Below are 21,625 nucleotides of genomic sequence, written 5' to 3' on the forward strand. Positions count from 1 at the left end.
GACTTTACATGCACAGCAATGCCAGATATGTTTGTTTTTGATTATTGTTTTATTTTTAATGGGGCAGAAAATAGGTAATTTTAACTTTTGTGTTTTTTATTTTTTTTTCATATTTTTTTAAACTGTTATTTTTTATTTTACTATATTTAATAGTCTTGTTAAGGGACTTGAAGTTGCAATCACCCGATCACTTGTGCTATACGTAGCAGAGCATGAGTACTGCTATGTATAGCTAATATCACAATCTCCTGTGAATCCCAGCCACAGGCGACTTTCACAGGTGGATTGTAATTACAGGCACTGGGGTCTTCAGCAGACACCCAGCTGTCATGACAACCCATTGGCGCCCCCCAATCACGTTACAGGCAAGCCGATGGGCGTGTGGAATGATGTGCCCCCCTTGCGGATCATGAAAAATGCCGCCGTCAGGGATTGAAAGCGGGATTTAACTCCAGCCACGGCTGTTAGAGGCACATAATGGCTGATGAAATGCGAGCTCACATCAAACTCTGAGCCGGCTAATGATGTACTGGTATGTCATATGCCTGTTAGGGGTTAAAATTAGAGTTGAGCGATTTTTATCAAAATTCGGTTCCGATTACGATCGGTGGCAAATTTTGATTTTGCAATATTTGCCAAACACAGCCAAACATCATTGGAGTAAATGGGAGTAGAAATGAATGATTATGTTCGGAATCAATCGTTAAACATAAATTCGACACGAATAGGGTACCAATATGGCACAAATATGGCATATTCAGATTCGGTGACCAATTCCAAATATTTTCGTTCTACTGTAGTTAAAATGCTGTATCTTAACATGTCCATATTTCTCATCTTGAGTCTGGAGGTAATGCATACGTGCTCAGATATTTTTTTTTTTACCTGTGACACGTAGAGGCTCCTGATGGAAGGGTTTACCTAATGCAAATTCTTGTTGTGACAGCGAACAATATTGTCTCCAACTTCGGGAATATTCCCAACATTGTCTCATAAATAAAACCAATAGATGTGTATATTATTTCCTAATGAAAGTTTGAAGGTAGAATCCATCTCATTCAAGTGCTAATATAGCAATAGCATATTACACTATACAGGGACATTTGCCATTTATATCAGCTCCTGTACAGCAAAGTGGCTCACGTGTTTAATTTCCTTATGTCATACACACAGAGAGAACCAAATTCCCCTCCTTTTTTACATGTAGGAGCAAGCATGGTAAAAACTGTTGTTGGTTGGACTTGATCCCAGAGCCCCAGTGCTAAACACTAACACTGGTAGACAGCTACGATGACTTTGATCTTGATAAGGCTGGTTTCACACGTCCAGATAATTCCGGGTACCGGAAAAAATCGGTACTGGAATTATCCGTGTCCGTTTGCCCCTACGTTTCTGTGACACACGTGCAGCACACGTGTGCTGCCCGTGTGCCCACTGGGTACCACACGCACCGTGCTGGGTACCACACGTACCAGCATCTGGTGCTGAAGCCGCGATTCATATCTTCCCTGCAGCAGCGTTTACTGCAGAGAATATATCAATAATAGTGTTTAAAATAAAGATCTATGTGCCCTAACCTGTGTGCCCCCCCCCCGCTGTTCTGAAAATACTCACCAAGCTCCCTCGTTGGCTGTCGCTGCTTCCTGTTCTGGCCGCATCTTCTCCTGTATGCGGTCACGTGGGGCCGCCGATTACAGTAATGAATATGCGGCTCCACCCCTATGGGAGGTGGAGCTGCATATTCATTACTGTAAATGAGCTTTAATGGGTCCGTGTAATACGTGCGCTCCCACGAACACTGACATGTCTCCGTGTTTGGCACAAGGAGACACGGTCCGCAAAAAATCAATGACATCTGCACAGATGCATTGATTTTTTTGTGTCTACGTGTGTCAGTGTCTCCGGTACGTGAGGAAACTGTCACCTCACGTACCGGAGACACTGACGTGTGAAACTGGCCTAAAACACAGTGGACCTATACCAGCAGATGACATAGCTCCCCAAACCATCACTGATTGTGAAACTTCACACTAGACCTCAAGCAGCTTGTATTGTCTGTCTCTCCACTCTTCCTCCAGACTCTTGGACCTTGATTTCCAAGGTCAAGTGTGAAGTATCCATAATCAGTGATGGTTTGGGGAGCCATGTCATCTTCTGGTGTAGGTCCACTGTGTTTTATGAAGACCAAAGTCAGTGCAGCCATCTACCAGGCAATTTAAGAGCACTTCATGCTTCTGTCTGCCAACAAGCTTTTGCAGCTGCAGCGCCGATCAGCTGATCAGCCAGCGTGATCCAGGAAGTCGGGTTCCCTCTGCAGCTTATCCAGCAAGCACTATAGCTGGCCGAATAAGAAGGAATCTGAACAAAATCGCTCAACTCTGCTTACCATCAGTCGGGACTTGGCCCAGAAACTGATATCCGACACGTCAGGTAGAATTGCAGAAATGTTGGAAAATAAGGGTCAATAGTGTATATATTGTGTCACGGCATAAACTTGATGTATTACTCAATAAAAGTGTAAAAATGTAAGAAATGCTGATAATTATACTCCAGTAATCATAAAAACATTTGACTAAGGCCGTGAGCACGTGATCCGAACGTAGCAGCATTTTGGACGCAGCACATGTTCGCTGCGTCCAAAGCGCTGCCATCTTTTGAACACAGGTGAATCCGCATCTATTCACTGAACCGTGCAGATTCACTCCATCCAAAACATTCTCTTTGAGAAAAGCCAGAAATCTCTTTGAGACGCCAGTCTTCGCAAGAGAAATTGACATGCTGTGGTCTGGAAAGACGCGCCGCATGTCCATCTCCGCCGGTGATCCGCAGGCATCTGTGGACGCATAGTGGACATGGGATCTCTTGAAATCCCATCCACTATGCTGCAACATCTGGTCGCTGCGGGTTTGTCGCTACATAAGTACACAGCGTCAAACCCGCAGCAACTCCGGATCGTGTGAACATACACTAAAAGATCAAAAAACACTGAAGCAATAAACTTTGTGAAAAACAAAATTTGTGTCAGCCTCAAAACGTTTGCCCACCGCTGTACACAGACAGATAGTACTAAAACATTATTAATACTTCATCGCCCTCAAATCAGTTTACTGTCTCTGTTACATTGGTTACTTCAGTAGAATCGAATCTGTATTTGTCACAATATTTGTATTGTAAATTCACATAGATGAATAAAAATGAATAGAATACAGATAATTACTGATATGCTGTATATTCTAAGAAGAATAAGCACAGATATACAGTATAAAGTAACACAGCTGTCGGATTCATCTTACTGAACTGCTCAACACTTTGATCCTGACTGTTTATGTACAGGAAATCCTTGTGCCCCTTCCCTTCTATACTTACACAGAGCACACAGGAGTCCCGGAGACATGCCGAAGAATGTTGCCAGCCTGGAACAGCTCTCATTGGTCATTGTCCTAGGCAATACATGACGTTAAGGACTGAATGTCTTCTAAGTACTATTGTAATACAGATTGTTTACTTAAGGGAATATTTAAAGGAGTTGTCCACTATTTTTTATATTTGTTACCTGTTCTCGGGATGACCTCTCCTATTTACTTCAATAAAGATAGAAGAGCGGACAGAACTCCAATCTATCAATCCAAGTGCACGCGTCATGGTGGATAATCCAAGACAGACCACCACATAAGAGTAATAATCTTAGAAGAAGGAGACAGCACTCCAAGCATTTTGCAAACAAGTGTAGTAGTCAAACATTTCGGCTACAACATTAGCTTTTCTCAAGCATGTTTCCGCAATCATCTACATGTTTCCAAATCAAACAGTCTTTTAAAAGAGAACACTTGTAAAGAAATCAGGGTTTAAAGGGAACCTGTCAGCAGATTTTCCCATTATAAACTAAAGCTACCACCTTTAACTTCCCAAATTACTCTGCATATAAAAAAAATACTTTTTATGATTTTTCCAAATCATGTGTTAATTGGTGTCATCCGGTCCAGTGGGTGTTGCAGGTGTTTGCCTGGCTCTATCCAATCAGTCGTGTGTTCCTATCTTGATTGATGTGGATGACGCGTCCTATGTCATGTCACACAGCACTGAAAATCTCACGCCTGTGCAGTTGAAGCACAGGCCTGCGCAGGTGCGCTTTGCTTTGTCCCTACTAGCGGATGTGCAGACGCATTATAGGACTTTGCTCTGTTCTTAGTAGGGCAGAGTACAGTGCACCTGCGCAGGCTTGTGCTTCAACTGTGCAGGCGTGAGACGTACAGCGCTGTGTAGAGGATGTATGATGGGTCGTTCACATCAAACCAAGGCAGGAAGACACAATTGTGAGGAAAGATGATGCGTTGAGCAAACACCCATTGGACTACACTGAGCCAATTTGCGTATGACATGGTAGACTTCTCAAAGGCATTTTTTTGATATGCAGGGGGAGTTGGGGGCCTAAATAGATTTCTGGATTGTGACACAACACAGGTTAAAGTTGATAACTTTAGTTTATATTTGGAAGACCTTCTGACAGGTTCCCTTTAATCTGATGACCAGTTTAACTTTGGCTGATAAATGATTGAAGGGTGAGGCTTAGTTAATGGGGCAGAGATTAGTCATCTTTTGTGTCATGCCCCAAACAGCCAGTTTTCTCACAGCCATACTCAGTATAATGGGGAGCGGGCAGATTTCTTAGGTTACATAGAGACAATCTCTTTTTATTCTTTGTTCATTATCTATAGTATGTTTTGTGTTTAATTTCCCTTCACGGAAGCAGTGCCAAATTAGTATATGGGCTGTGTTTGGTACCGTAGGTCAGCCTTGTCAACTGAATACGGCTGAAGAGCAATAAAAGACGCAATTCATGAGCAGGAGTGACACCATGCCAAGAAATAAAAAAGCAAATCCTTTTTATGATCTTGCAGAATTACCCTAAGCTTAGAAACCATGGGAAACCCCAAAGGTCCAAAGGCTGATTTTATTAAATAGGAGAGTGAGTTTAATATCTTATCAGTCCTAAATCTCACACCCAATGCGACCTGTAATTCCCTCTCCCGGAAAGCTTGGGAAACTACAAGATGAAATGAATACAGGAAAATACAGGGAAATCCTGGAGGAAAGTCTGCTGTAGTCTCCATCTGAACTGACATTTGGGAGAAGAATTATTTTGTAATACAACAACAATCCCGAACCTGAAGTTAGAGCTACGCAGAAATGCACTAAAACAAGGAGATAGCCAGATCTAAGCCCTATTCTGAATATTTGGTGGTTCACCCATGTTCACACACAACAGTACCTAATCCATGTGTCCACATGTATACCTTCTATAGGCTCTATGCAGGACTGAATCAGTATGCACATGCTGATGACTGGAGCTGCACACATTCCTTTTCCAGACTGAAAGGGTCAAAGTCTTGGTTGTTGTGGTCCGAGTGCAGAGACCTCCATTAGTGTCTAGATGCAGAAGAATTACTTTCCCAAGAGCCGTGACTTTTAAAAAAGTTGAGTCCAGACTTAAGAAAATACATTTACACTAAATTCAATAGACTTTACTTCTCTCATTGGATCTGTCAGTTCCTGACCAGTGCAAAAAATAACTTGTGCCCCTTTTTTTCTAAAGACTAGTTGTCTCAGAATGCATACCTCACCAATCAAACCATAGATCAAATTAACTTCTTCAGGGTACTCAGTGAACATGTTGTGGATTAGCCTTAGGAATTTCTGGTGCGGATTCTGCATGTCTTGGCAGAAAACGCAGCTGCGGATTTGTCGCGTTTTTTGTGCGGTTCCGCTGCATTTTTTGTGCGGTTTTGCTGCGGATTTTTTGCGGATTTTCAGTGTTTTTTGCCCCTGCAGATTTCTATAATGGAATGGGTACAAGAACGCTGCAGATCCGCAAAAAAGAAGTGACATGCTACTTCTTTTAATGCGCAGGGTTTCCGCACGGAATTTTCTGCACCATCTGCACAGCATTTTTTTTCTCATTGATTTACATTGTATTGTAAATCAATTGCGGATCTGCAGCGTTTCTGCACCGCAAAAAATGCTGCGGATCCGCAGAGAATCCACAATGTGTGCACATACCCTCGATGTTTAACTTAGGGACAAGGAGCAATTTTGACCATGCATGTTCCCTGCGAGGAAAATGTAGTGTTACCTGCCCATCGTTCAGGGGGTCCTGAGCGAGATTTTCCCTATATAACGGCCCTTTTTATAATGCTTTTTTCTATACACATGCAAACTCATTTATGTGCTCTGAATGGAGTAATCATCTTCCAGACACTTCTGACAGAGGCTCATCTATTTTGAGAATAGGGGATCACACAAGTTTCCAGTTCAACTTTCATGATCATTTTTTCTCCCGACGTGGGCCTATAAACATCAGAAGAACATGTCCTATGCACCTCATCTTTCTATTCTATTTTTATTTGGTGAAAATGCATATAATTCACTTGTAATGTATTGATATTCAGCAGACATATATCAGCCAATGCTTTACTGTAGCATTTGCTGATATTCTCTTTTTTGAAACAAATTACAGCATATACATTTTTATATTTTTGTAATTAGCGCTCAATCTTGTTTTTGACATTCATTATAGCACACAGACCATTTACATTCTGGCTTCGTTAAAGCATGAAATACGTGCTGATTATTTCATCCTGTGACAAAAATCTTATTCTGTAACAAGACATTTTGTAGACAATTGAAATATTCATTAAGACGTTCACTGAGCCTCTGTCCTCCCATGACATTGAGCACAGCGCAGAGCAGATGATCACGGCAGCTGACGTCCGTACAATCGCTTGATTTACCATCACAAGTCTTCTTTAATCTGTCCAATAGTTATGGTTAGATAATTTGCAGATTTAACATCTGAAAAAGTTTATTTTTCTAGGCTTTGAAAGTAATTGAAGAAATTAACCCAAAAGGGTATGTTTACTGGTAATTTGCATCTTTTGAAGCACGATTACCATTGAGCGACATGGCTTGGAATAAAGTTGTTAGTTACAGCAGTAGACAAGACGCTGCAAAGTCGAAGTCATGAGTAGACATGAGCGAACATAGTCGGCTCCCTCCTTATTTGGCTCTCTAATAGACCTTACCGACTTGCTGTAACGTTATCCCGGATACCTGGATTTCTCCCGATAATCAGGTGTCCGACTCCGCAGCTGCATGTGTCGCGGCTGTGTGACAGTCGCGACACATGCATGGAGAGCCTGAATGTTGTGACAGTGACACAGCCGCTACACATGCAGCTGCGTAGCTGGACACCTGATTATCGGGAGGGATCCAGGTATCTGGGTTAACACTGCAGATATTCGGTAAGCTCTATTAGCGAGCTGAATAAGGAGGGAGCTGACAATGTTCGCTCATGTCTAGTCATGAGAACTAAGAACTTTTTACATGACCCCATATGCATTACAGAATGATTCAATAATAATGTAACCTATTCTTTCCTATCTATACCAATGCTTCTCCTCTCAATCCCTTCTGAGGCTTCACAGAAAAGTGGAGATCTCTACAGATTTTCAACAGTTCTACATTGTTAGGCCACGTTCACATTTGCGTTGTTGGGCGCAGCGTCAGCGACGCAATGCAACCAACAACGCAAATACACAATGCAGCGTTTTGCGACGCATGCTTTGTCATAAGACCCTACAGATCAAGAATTTCAGCGCAGGGAAAACGCTACATGTAGCGTCCTCTGCGCCCAGTCTTGTGCGTCTATAGGATGCATGCATCGTAAAACACAGTACAACAATACCGGCGCATGTGAATGCGCCCCCATGTTAAAGATAGGGGCGCATGACGCATGCGTCGACGACGCTGCGCCCAGCAACGCAAATGTGAACGTAGCCTTAAGCTGTTTCTCTCATGTACCCTGCCATGCATCATTCAATATCAGACTGTTTTTTACTGGTATAGCCCCTTAACAGAACTATTCAGGACTTAAGCATTAAAGGTACTGTTCGGCTTTAGGCTACAAATCTGCAGTCACCCTATGAATCTTCAAATATTGTGTACTGCACACAGTGAGAATTCTCCGGTGCTGGGAGCAGTCGGTCATATTACCGTAAGTATGTGAATTGCATACTTCCAGTCACATTCCGACTAGACGTGTCAAGCCTCGCTCAATACCCTAGTCAGTATGTGGCTGCATGTATTGATATTGTATACTTGCGATCATGTGCCCGCTGCTCTCAGCATCGGAGAATCTTCACAACACAAAAAAATGCCCCCTTTTATTAAAAATAAGCTCTGGAGGCAGATTCTCATGCACATCAGTTTCCGAACCATTACCCTGAACAGCTCATTTACATATTAGAAAAACTTGGATTTCTTTGGACTAAGACTTTGGATTACAGATATCATTTTATTCATCTTCCTATGACCTACATGCCCATTTAGACAGCTTAGGAGGGTTGATCCTACTGAAAAATTTCCTTTAAATACAAAAAAGAAACAATTCTACAGACATCCACCTACCAGTTGCTGAAGAAGGCAAAGAATAGTATTCTATAACACTAATATTACTCTGCTAGCTCTGGTAGCCGCTGTCGCCTGTATAAAAAAAGATCAGAAATTTGAATTCGAACTGTCCGCTCCATTTCTCCCCAATATGTATTAGTGTCAGGAGGCCCCTATACACATGTCGACGGGTTCATCTAACTTTAATCTAATGTGAACAGGGGCTTTAAAATTAAGAGGAGTGCAAAAATAGTTCTCATGAAAACAAAAGTTAGAAATAAAGTATGTTAACAATTTTATTTAAGTAGAGAAAAGTTTAACTACGAGCACTGGTGAAAAAGAATTGTTTGGAATTACAAGTCAGCTTGAATGCAATAGGTTTGTGTAGACTGTCAATTTATATTTACATATCACTTACATGAAGTTCTAAAGAAAAATAAAGCACAAGTGTGTTAGTGTGTAGTTTTAGAAAGCTTCAAGTCAATATTTGTTCTCCTTCTTATGTTGTTCACGAACTCTTGTCAAACTTATTAGCCTAGAGGCTCGAAATTGTGCTAGGCGCTTAATGCCATTTGTTAATTTTTTACACATATTTTTTCAGAACTATTTATTACTTTTTACATACAATATAGAAATTAGAAGAAAAAAACATTGTGTACAGAACACAATCTACATTTGTGGCGTCTTCAAACGCCAAATTCCATAAGCTGAGAATGTTCCCAATCAGTTTGGCTTAGATGTATAAAATAAATGCTAGTTTGAAACTAGTCCGTGGGATACATCTGGACAGGTTAAGCATGGGTATGCACTTGCACACAAAAATATACTCTGTACAGCCTTATCACTATATAGTCAGTACTCCTACTTAGGATGATCCATACTATTATAATGCTGCATTAGCTTATGGTCTTGTAATGTTGTGCCTAGTCTGTCAGGATGGTGGAAAAGTGGTATCCACAGCTGGGTCAGGATGATGGGAAGCTGTTTTCCATTGCAGGGGCAGCATACACAGCAGTCACCAGTAGGCAGAGTGCCCAGAATGCAGGTAAGGCACTGCCTTCTGGACACCCATCATCCAGCGGGATAATAGAACCAGTTATGGACTCAGAGCAGGTTCCAAAGGGTTCCAGTGTGGTTGGGGCCTTTAGTCATGGCGGCTATGCATTCAGATGCCTATCAAGATGTATTGAGGGACATCACAGAGAAGCCCATCTCCGAATCCAACAAGGAGAGGGTATTCTGGGACCAGGGGAGGTTGTACCGGGAGACTCTTCCCTGTAACCCCAAAACAGGAGTGGTTGAGGGAAAGACAGCTGGTCATGCCCTCTCGATTTAGAGAGGGGTTGTTGCGGATTGCCCATGAGAGTCCATTAGCTGGACACTTGCGGGCCTGGCTATCCCACCACTTCTACTATTACTTACTGCTCTTTTTGCATTGCATTGCTGCCCCCTCTGCAGTAGGGCAATGACCCCAAACATACAGCCGATGTCATTAAGAATTATCATCAGCATAAAAAAACGACAAGGTGTTCTGGAAGTGATGCTATGGCCCCCACAGAGACCTGATCTCAAATACATCGAGTCTGTCTGGGATTTTATGAAGGGACAGAAGGGTTTGCACGGACATACATCCACAGAAGATCTGTATTAATCTCCAACATGTTTGGAACATCCTTCTTGCTTTTCCCTAAAAAGCTGTTTGCAAGTGTACCTAGTAGAATTAATGCAGATTTGAAGATAAAGGGCAGTCACACTTAACTTTGATTTAGATTTTTCCTCTGTTTTTTTTCACTTTGCATCTTGCTAATTAATACAAATAAGCTATTTCCACTTCTATTTTAGAAAGCATTCTTACTTTGTAGCATTTTTTCTACACCTGTCTAAAACATTTGCACATTACGGTATATGTTGTTCTATTTTGGTGAGGGGAGGGGGTAGCTATTTGGATTCATTCCCAATTGTGGCTTAAACCTATACCTGTAGTAACCCCTTCACCACCGCACCTGTTTTTACCTTCCTGACCAGGCCAAATCTTACAATTCTGATCAGTGTCACTTTGTATGGTAATAACTCTGAAACATTTCAATGTATCCCAGTGATTTTGAGACTGTTTTTTTATGACACATTGTACTTCATGTTAGTGGTAAATTTAGGCTGATTTTTTTTTTTATTTATTTGTGAAAATATCGGAATTTTGGCACACATTTTGAAAATTTAGCAATTTTTATTCTTATGCCTTTAATCCAGGTAGTTAGATCACACAAAATAGTTTATAAATAACATTTACTACATGTGTACTTTACAGCATTTTGAAACATATTTTTTTATTGTTAAGAAGTTAGAAGGGTTAAAAGTTAATCAGCAATATCTCAATTTTCCAACAAAATTTACAAAACCGATTTCTGTAGGGACCACATCACATTTGAAGTGATTTTGAGGGGTCTAAATTACAAAAAATACCCCAAAGAGACATGATTTTAAAAACTGTACCCCTCAAAGTGCTCAAGACCACATTAAATAAGTTTATTAACCTTTCAAGTGCTTTACACGATTTAAAGCAATATGGTTGGTAAAAAAAATACAATTTTACTTTTTTCCCACAAAAATGTTGATTTAGCTTCAAATCTTGCACTTTTCACAAGGGTAATAGGAGAAAATGGACAGTTTGTTGTGCAATTTCTCCTGAATACGGCGATATCCCATATATGGTGGAAAACTACTTTTTGGGTGCACAGCAGGGCTTGGAAGGGAAGGAGCACCATTTGACTTTTGGAGTGAAAAATTGACTGGAATAGATAGCGGACACAGTGTTGTGTTTGGAGAGGCCCTGATGTGCCTAAACAGTGGAAACCCCCACAAATGACCCCATTTTGGAAACTGCCCCCCTCGAGGAATGTATCTAGTGGTGTGGTGAGCAACTTGATCCTTCAGGTGCGTCACAGAATTTTATAACATTGTGCCCCGAAAATAAAAAAAATACATTTTTCCCATAAAAATGTTAGTTTTGCACCAAATTTTTCATTTTCACAAGCGTAATGTGAGAAGATAGACCATACAGTTTATTGTGCAATTTCTCCTGAGTATGCCAATACCCCATATGTGTTGGAAAACTACTGCTGTTTGTACGCACATCAGGGCTGGGAAGGGAAGGAGCGCCATTTGACTTTTGGAGTGCAAAATTGACTGGACTAGGTTTTGGATGCCATGTCACATTTGAAGAGCCCCTGACATGCTAAACCAGCAGAAACCCCCACAAGTGACTCCATTTTGCAAACTGTACCCCTTGAGGAATTTACCTAGGTGTGTACTGAGCATTTTAACCATCAAGCAATTGACAAAAATGTATAACATTTAGCTGAGTTTATGGAAAATTAACATTTTTTCCACTAAAATGTTGCTTTGGCCCCAAGTTTTTAATTTTCAAAAGGTAGAGTAGGAGAAAATGAATAGTACAATTTGTTACACAATTTCTCCTGAGAACGCCAATACCCCATATGTGGTCAAATACCCGGCAGCGATCATGAGAGCACTGCTTCTGTGCCCACATGATCGCCATGACGTAAATGTCATTTAACGGTAACCCCTTTCTGACCATAATGTAAATGTATGTCAAATGTTGTGAAGGGGTTAAAATTGCTTGCTTGCATGTATCCTCTAAAGCAGTGATTGTCAAATCAAGAGTGTTTAACAGGATATGATTTTAGGATTTGCTTAGTAGTGATCATTCAGCCATCAGCTGTCTAACGTGTATGACTATCTTAAGAAATTCAGTTCTATCAACGTAGGTTTTCATTAGGCATCAGCCTTAAGGAGAGTAAAACTAATCCCAAACTGTTCTTCAACTATATCAATAGTAAAAGAATAAAAACTGAAAATGTAGGCCCCTTAAAAAATAGTGAGGAAAGAATGGTTGTAGATGACGAGGAAAAAGCTAACATATTAAACACCTTCTTCTCCACGGTATTCACGGTGGAAAATGAAATGCTAGGTGAAATCCCAAGAAACAATGAAAACCCCATATTAAGGGTCACCAATCTAACCCAAGAAGAGGTGCGAAACCGGCTAAATAAGATTAAAATAGATAAATCTCCGGGTCCGGATGGCATACACCCACGAGTACTAAGAGAACTAAGTAATGTAATAGATAAACCATTATTTCTTATTTTTAGGGACTCTATAGTGACAGGGTCTGTTCCGCAGGACTGGCGCATAGCAAATGTGGTGCCAATATTCAAAAAGGGCTCTAAAAGTGAACCTGGAAATTATAGGCCAGTAAGTCTAACCTCTATTGTTGGTAAAATATTTGAAGGGTTTCTGAGGCATGTTATTCTGGATTATCTCAATGAGAATAACTCTTTAACTCCATATCAGCATGGGTTTATGAGAAATCGCTCCTGTCAAACCAATCTAATCAGTTTTTATGAAGAGGTAAGCTATAGGCTGGACCACGGTGAGTCATTGGACGTGGTATATCTCGATTTTTCCAAAGCGTTTGATACCGTGCCGCACAAGAGGTTGGTACACAAAATGAGAATGCTTGGTCTGGGGGAAAATGTGTGTAAATGGGTTAGTAACTGGCTTAGTGATAGAAAGCAGAGGGTGGTTATAAATGGTATAGTCTCTAACTGGGTCGCTGTGACCAGTGGGGTACCGCAGGGGTCAGTATTGGGACCTGTTCTCTTCAACATATTCATTAATGATCTGGTAGAAGGTTTACACAGTAAAATATCGATATTTGCAGATGATACAAAACTATGTAAAGCAGTTAATACAAGAGAAGATAGTATTCTGCTACAGATGGATCTGGATAAGTTGGAAACTTGGGCTGAAAGGTGGCAGATGAGGTTTAACAATGATAAATGTAAGGTTATACACATGGGAAGAAGGAATCAATATCACCATTACACACTGAATGGGAAACCACTGGGTAAATCTGACAGAGAGAAGGACTTGGGGATCCTAGTTAATGATAAACTTACCTGGAGCAGCCAGTGCCAGGCAGCAGCTGCCAAGGCAAACAGGATCATGGGGTGCATTAAAAGAGGTCTGGATACACATGATGAGAGCATTATACTGCCTCTGTACAAATCCCTAGTTAGACCGCACATGGAGTACTGTGTCCAGTTTTGGGCACCGGTGCTCAGGAAGGATATAATGGAACTAGAGAGAGTACAAAGGAGGGCAACAAAATTAATAAAGGGGATGGGAGAACTACAATACCCAGATAGATTAGCGAAATTAGGATTATTTAGTCTAGAAAAAAGACGACTGAGGGGCGATCTAATAACCATGTATAAGTATATAAGGGGACAATACAAATATCTCGCTGAGGATCTGTTTATACCAAGGAAGGTGACGGGCACAAGGGGGCATTCTTTGCGTCTGGAGGAGAGAAGGTTTTTCCACCAACATAGAAGAGGATTCTTTACTGTTAGGGCAGTGAGAATCTGGAATTGCTTGCCTGAGGAGGTGGTGATGGCGAACTCAGTCGAGGGGTTCAAGAGAGGCCTGGATGTCTTCCTGGAGCAGAACAATATTGTATCATACAATTATTAGGTTCTGTAGAAGGACGTAGATCTGGGGATTTATTATGATGGAATATAGGCTGAACTGGATGGACAAATGTCTTTTTTCGGCCTCACTAACTATGTTACTATGTTACTATGTTCATGGATTGGTTGGTGTCATGTGCCATTGTTGCTTTATGACTATCATTATGTGAGCATTATAGCTAATATGTGTTCAATGTGGCATGTATTAGATATAGGCAATGATTAGTTATATGTGGTCAATATTTCTGATAATCTCTGGGCAGTAGCTGGTAATATATAGAGCTGGTTTACTGTGAGTTGCATTTTGTGGCTGGTAATTTGTGGCACTGCAAGTGGACTTTTCTATGCAGTTTGGCTGGTATTATGTAAAGACTGCAGCTGCCATTATAGTTGAACAATGACTGATGCAATGTGAACAAGGTTAACTGGACAGTATGGTTTGTGTTATACGGGCAGAATTACAGGTTTTTTGTGGACATCATGGTTAACGTAAGAGTAGGTCTGTACTTAAGACAATAACTATTTGCTAGGCTATAAGCGGATAACAGTGTGTCCCGTGGATGAGCCCCACCAATAACACATATTCTGTAGGGGAACCCAGTAGTAATGTTAATGTGATGTTGCCTGTTGGACCATTGAAGGAGAAATTCCATAGTCTATTATAATTTGGATGTCTACGGTCTACGGTGCACCGATGTGCCGAGTCTTCTTTGTAGCAGTTTTCTGCTTTTACTAAGAATTGAAGGTCCTAATCAAGATACTCTACTGTATTCACTCAATGACAATGCGTTTTCATAAATCAAACAGCTGAAGAATGGAAAATATTGACTACATGTAGCACAGATAACATTTTATTTGCGATACACATAGCCAAACATAGAGATTTTACACCATTTCAAAATGTATTTCTGAGTGTGAACAATATGGAGTATATTTTACATTGTGATAAATATTAATTGACATGTAATATGCTATGTTCAGAAGTAATCATATATGAATAAAAACCCAAATATAAATCCACTGTCATACTGAAAAAATGAATCAACGCAGACGGTAAATTTCATATTTACCGGTATGTATACGAATTTGGACATTTACATGTGAGTTTTGTACACGTAATTTGCTCATAATTTGAGTCATCAGAGTGATTGTCTGCACAGCGATCCAGCAATCCCACATTCCTAAATGAAATATGCGTGCCTGACAGGTATTTATCAGGTGATAGGACACTTTACAAGTGGAGGAAACAAGCTGTCACGGACATGATTTGTCAAGATCCCTACCAGCTATTTCAAGAAAGCTGAACTGTAGAAGGAGACATTGGGGCACGTTTTTAAAAAACTGAAGACATTTTTTTTCAGCTGAAGTAGCAAAAGCATATGTGTCACATTTATAGAGAATGGGTTCTGCATGTTATCCTTCTTTCAGTTTGTGGAGGTGATTTATTTAGTACAAAATATGCATCAAATTATAAACCATACAGAATAGAAAACTGATGTAAATTCTTTAGTGAGCCTCCTCTTTGCGTTCCCGTGATAAGATTTCCTTTTCGTTTCTGCATTATAATCCCAACACCCAGACCCTACAAGTTTCTCCTGAACCAAAACTTAGATCACTATAGAGACTTAGAGAAATATAGAAAAAAACTAACACATTCTCATTCTAGTAACCTTTTACTACACTACATTCTATGATTGTGAACAACCCAAAAAAAGCTCATAGTCTCGGTACAATACAGTAGTTACAAAAACAATAACGGTGAAGGTAGTGTGTGATGTATTAGAGAAAGAGTATACTAATAGGTTATGGACAGTCAGGGTCTTAAAGAAGCACTCCCATGAAGATTTTTTATTAATAAATCCGTGTATTTATACATGTACTAGATGGTGGCCCGATTCTAACGCATCGGGTATTCTAGAATATGTATGTCCACGTAGTATATTGCCCAGCCACGTAGTATATTGCCCAGTCACGTAGTATATTGCCCAGCCACGTAGTATATTGCCCAGCCACGTAGTATATTGCCCAGTCACGTAGTATATTGCCCAGTCACGTAGTATATTGCCCAGCCACGTAGTATATTGCCCAGTCACGTAGTATATTGCCCAGCTATGCACAGAGCCACGTAGTATACAGCACAGTCACGTAGTATACAGCACAGAGCCACGTAGTATACAGCACAGAGCCACGTAGTATACAGCACAGAGCCACGTAGTATACAGCACAGAGCCACGTAGTACACAGCACAGAGCCACGTAGTATATTGCCCAGCCACGTAGTACATTGCCCAGCCATGTAGTTCACATAGTATATTGCCCAGTCACATAGTATATTGCCCAGCTACGCACAGAGCCACGTAGTATACAGCACAGAGCCACGTAGTATACAGCACAGAGCCACGTAGTATACAGCACAGAGCCACGTAGTATACAGCACAGAGCCACGTAGTATATTGCCCAGTCACGTAGTATACAGCACAGTCACATAGTATATTGGCCAGTCACGTAGTATGCACCATATCCCTGTTAAAAAAAAAAGAATTAAAATAAAATAGTTACATACTCACCTCCTGGAGCCTCCGGATCGAAGCGGCCGGTTCCCGATGCTTGGCGCATGGTCCGGTCTGAAGATTGCATTGCGGTCTCGCGCGATGATGACGTAGCGGTCTCGCGAGACCATAAGTCATCATCTCGCGAGACCGCAATGCATGCAGCGGTCACCGGGGCATCGCGCGGAGTGGAAAAGGCCGGTTCCTGATCCGAGGGGGCCACCGGAGGGTGAGTATAACTATTTTTTATTTTTTTATTATTTTTAACATTAGATATTTTTACTATTCATACTGCATAGGCAGCATGAATAGTAAAAAGGTGGTCACACAGGGTTAATAGCAGCGTTAACCGAGTGCGTTACACCACGGTCAACACTACCATTAACCCTGTGTGAGCGCTGACCGGAGGGGAGTATGCGGATGCCGGGCACTGACTGTGGGGAGGAAGGAGCGGCCATTTTTTTCCGGACTGTGGCCGTCGCTGATTGGTCACGGCAGCTATGACATAGCTGCCGAGACCAATCAGCGAATGAATAACCGTGACCGAAGGACAGACAGACAGACAGAAGTGACCCTTAGACAATTATATAGTAGATTTTAGTGTGACAGTGTTAATATACTGTACTAACGCCATCATCTCCTGTGTCTAATGCTGTTCTACTACTCTTCTCAGTGATGTCACCGCTCTTTAGACTCTGAGTCACGCTGTGCTCTGCGTGACCCAGAAGTGACTTTTACAGTTAAACTCTATGGAGCGTCAGAATGACGCTCCATAGACTTACATTGTAAAACAGGCCTCCCCTCATTCATAGAGCATAGAGTGAGCCGGAACGTCTGAAGTGTGGTGATGTCACTGAGAAGAGAACGGCGCTGGATCCCGGAGAGAGCAGCGGTAGGGGAGTAAATTAACGTATACACACTACATTACATAAACAGGTTAAATATAAAAAAAATCTTCATTTCAGGGCTTCTATAAGGTACCCAGAGATGCACCTGCTACAAAAGAAAGCACCAGTAATGTAGCCAGAACCTGGTAAGGAGGAGGGAGACAAAAACAGATTTTTCATTGGTACCTGGGAGCCACCTCTCATGATTTTCTTAACTGTACTCATAGCAGTATCTAATTCATAAAATGGCTACATTATTGCATAATTATAAAATTATTATCTATGGCATTTTTAAAACAACCCAGGGTTAGCTCAATGCAGCCACTCTATACTCAATGTAGCAGTAAATGGCAACCATAAATCGATGGGTGACAATATAACACATGCCTATACTGAGACCACCACAGCTCTTCACAGAGACTCTGTTCTCTGGTTTATAGAGCGGGCTTTTTCTGTGGCAGACCTTCTCAATGTTGGCCATGTGCAATTAAATGTTCTCATAATTTGCAGAAGAAAGATTCTAAATCACTTACACTTGATAACTTATCTTCTGCAACAGCTTAGAGAGTATGAGGTCTAGGGGAACAGTATGGTCGGATGACATCCTTGTAGATTGTAAGCTTGCGAGTAGGGCCTTCACGCCTCCTGTAACTGTTCAACTGTCTTACCTTGTATTGAATTTATTGTTTGTATATGTTACCAATTAATTGTAAAGTGCTGCGGAATATGTTGACGTTATATGAGTAAAATTATCATTTTTATTTATTCTGTGTGTCCATGGACAGAATTTACATGTGTAGAACTCTATGGGCAGCATGGTGGCTCAGTGGTTGGCAGTCTTGCCTTGAAGCTCGGGGGTCTTGCTTAGAGTTTGTAAGTTCTCCTAGTGTTATCTAATTTTGTTTCTATAAAACTGATCATGCGAGTTTGTGAGATTAATAATTAGCTTGTGAGAACTATTTGGGGACACAGACCGATAAGAGTGATGACAGTATCCGCACTGTGGACTATGTTGATGCCAAATAGGTAACATATATACATGTGTGTGTATGTGTTTGTATATATTTGCTCTGCATTAATTTCCGATAAAGTGTTATGACATGGTGTCGCATCTTTTAAACTGTGCCCTTTTCATGACGCCTAACCAAGAATTAAATATTATTATTATGTAATCCAGGAATTTACAGAATACGTCTCTCAATTCATCTATACTCACTGATTTCTGGGAAGTCTCTGAGGTCGTCACAGTTGACGCTGTTTTATATCGCATCATCTTGTTTAAGTCCAGATAGTCCAAAAAGTGACCCGAATGTCAGATTCTTGTATCTTAGTGCCTGCTCAGTCGCTCCTCACATCTGTAAGCATGTCCAAGAGTTCCGGAGACTGTCTGAGAAAGAATTTTCGCAGTGATCAGTGGAAGTCCTGTTAATTCCTTCTCCACCCCTTTCCTGCTGCTGTAGATGTCCTCAACCAGTAATCCTCAGTACACAAGTGTCAGCCCTTTACTCGGCGTAGTAGACAACTTCCCAGCCTGTGCTAATGCCTCAAACTCCGAGCACCTGCACGGACCACTGTCGTGTTGCCAAGAAACACTCTTGGGTTGTTTTTTCTCCAGGTCACCTCACGTGGAGTTTCCTACTCGACTTGTCAGGCAGCATTCATATTCGATCCTTACCTGGACATACGCATGTGGCAGTCAGCGACGACACCCTCCCAGCACGAGGGTGGGGCCTTGTCGTAACAATCCTTCATAATTATTAACATCTTCAATGCCGAACACTGTCTGAGAGTTTCATCCGGGGGTTTACATTCATTCTGGCTCTTTAGCAACTTCTAGTGGTGTTAAAAGTCTCAGAATATGTAAAGTGGCCACAAACAATTTTATTTAGTTTTTTTTAAAGATTTTCCCTTCACTATTGCACCCTTAAGGTTTTTTTTAAGTGTTTTTTTCATGCATTTATTTTTTTCTACATTGATGTTTATATTTTCTTCTATTACATATTTTATATATTATTATTATTATTATTATTATTATTATTATTATGGTCATCGAGGTAAATTCAGATGTGGAAGTTTCCTGACACACAACAGGTCACACAGGCACACCCTTAGGGAAGTTGACAAGGGATGCGGAGCATGCAGGCAGCACTAAAGGGCAAACAAGCACAATACACAGCGACAGCTGATAGTACAGGCAGATCCTGTTACCAGACCTTCCTCACACACAGGGCGGTGGAGTGTTCACCACAGCTGTCACACACAGGCCAACCTCAACCCTTTGTTTGCCAGAAACCACCGTATCGTAATGGTTAAATGCCTCCCATAATGTGAGAAGTACTTGCAAAAAGAACAGAGAGCGCATTGTACATCATTACACAACTCAATGACAGCGGCAGTACATGACAGTAGACAGTGATATGCGATTTATTGTCAGGGTGTGGACCCATCCAGAAATACTATCTGCAATTCATTATTAGCAATGATTACCTACGTGTAAGGGATCTTATCTATACATGGTTGGGTGTTACTGATGACCTGATGTGTAGTGGAAGCACAGCAATTCGATTATGTTCGGCCGCTGATCACTGCCTCTGTTATTACACAGAGATTAGGAAGTTATGTGAATGCATTTTTATCTATTCCCATTCCGAAATGATGTCCTAAAGGTCGATCTGTGTTGTCCCCTATATGAAGGGTGAAAAAAAAAACAGGATGTGATGCTGAATTTGGGGAAGTATAGTTTTTTATGATCTGATATAATATTTCTATGCAGATGCTGCCAGAACTGATAAAAACTATGTGCCCTGCTTCCCCCATCCACGTGGAGTTGATTGACATTTCTCTCTACATATAAACTTATGCAGGAAAAGTTGTCAATCACTCTGTGTTTGCGAGGCAAGCAGGATTTACAGAATGTCTTTTGGAGCACTGGCAGCATTGCGTTTACATGAAAATACTGAATTAAAGGGATCCTGTCACCATGAAAATACAGTTCAGTCTGCAGGCACCATGTTATAGAGCAGGGGATGCTGAGACAATTAATATATTGTTTTATTGGAGTGGATTCAGTACAACCTGTGTTCTCATCATTTAATCCTTTGCTCTTTCTGGGATTTTCAGTCCAGTGGGTAGTCCTATCAGTATCAGTTTAAGTATGTTAAGTATGTGCTCAGGGAGCTGTGAGTCACTGAAAGGACCGCCCACTTGACTGAAGATCCCCAAAAGAGCAGAGGATTAAAGGATTAAAACCCAGATTATACTGAATATTTTGTCCCAAAACTGTATATCAATCTTCTCAGCTCACCCCAGCTCCATAACCTGGTGCCTGCAGTTTGGACTGGTTCTCTTTAAATCATTGTTCTATGTCCTCAAGACAGCGTCTCATTTTTTAGCTGCCCTTACATAGGTTAGCATTGGAGACTTGATAGTTCCACTGTAAATATCAGGACATTTGTCTATGTCTGGGAATTTAAAGCCAATCTAATGTAACATTTAATTATTCTGTATCCAGGAGTGAAATCTTCATTGTTCAGGTCACATTCCCTTTGGATGATTCAGATCAGGTTCTTCATTTATTAAAAACATTTTAGAACAACTACTCTTAATTCCTAAACTGTAATGTGTACAGGTCTACTCTTTGTCCTGAGACATGTTCAGTGACCTTCACTGTATTAGGTCCCAGCATCAATTAGTGCCCTTGCCAATAAATTGTCATTCACAGTAAGTGCCCATATAATATTCCAAGCCACAGTTTGTGCTCTAAGAAACTCCTAGCCAGTTCCCGAAGTTAAAGTGCCTGTGATGACTCTAGCTGTTGGGTGACTCGGGACCAGGGGCTCCTTCCCTGTCCCTAGCACTAAGGGGCGCCCCAGCTCGTCCTATTCCCGGAGAAACTTCTGAAGGTGAAGATGCGTCACCCTTGCCTTATCTCCTGAGTCAGCCCTCCGTCTGTTCTCTTCCCGTGCACCTCAGTACACCAACCCGACAAACAAGGCTTCACAAACAAGGGATACAAAGTGTTCACTCACATATAACTGGATGGAGGAATGGACTGGGGAGTGGAAGATGGGAAAAAAATCAAAGTAGAGGAGGGAAGGGAATTACCACACTTACAAACCACTCAACAATCACAGATAACTCCTCCAAAACTCCTTCTCATAGGAACATCTCTCCTCCTAAGCCATGCAGCAAAT

General features: G+C 41.2%; 1 protein-coding gene across 2 annotated transcripts in view; it reads right to left on the reverse strand.

Moving 5' to 3' along the window:
• Positions 1–19,130, reverse strand: part of MYZAP (myocardial zonula adherens protein) — a 110,440-nt gene extending 91,310 nt beyond the window's left edge. For both annotated transcript variants that reach the window (XM_069765919.1, XM_069765920.1), the window contains exon 1: positions 18,649–19,130. In XM_069765919.1, coding sequence (XP_069622020.1) covers positions 18,649–18,705 — 57 coding nt within the window. In that variant the 5' untranslated portion in view covers positions 18,706–19,130. The remainder of the gene's footprint in view (positions 1–18,648) is intronic.
• Positions 19,131–21,625: the final 2,495 nt, after the last annotated feature.

Source organism: Ranitomeya imitator, chromosome 4 (assembly GCF_032444005.1).
Source record: "Ranitomeya imitator isolate aRanImi1 chromosome 4, aRanImi1.pri, whole genome shotgun sequence".
NCBI lineage: Eukaryota > Metazoa > Chordata > Amphibia > Anura > Dendrobatidae > Ranitomeya > Ranitomeya imitator.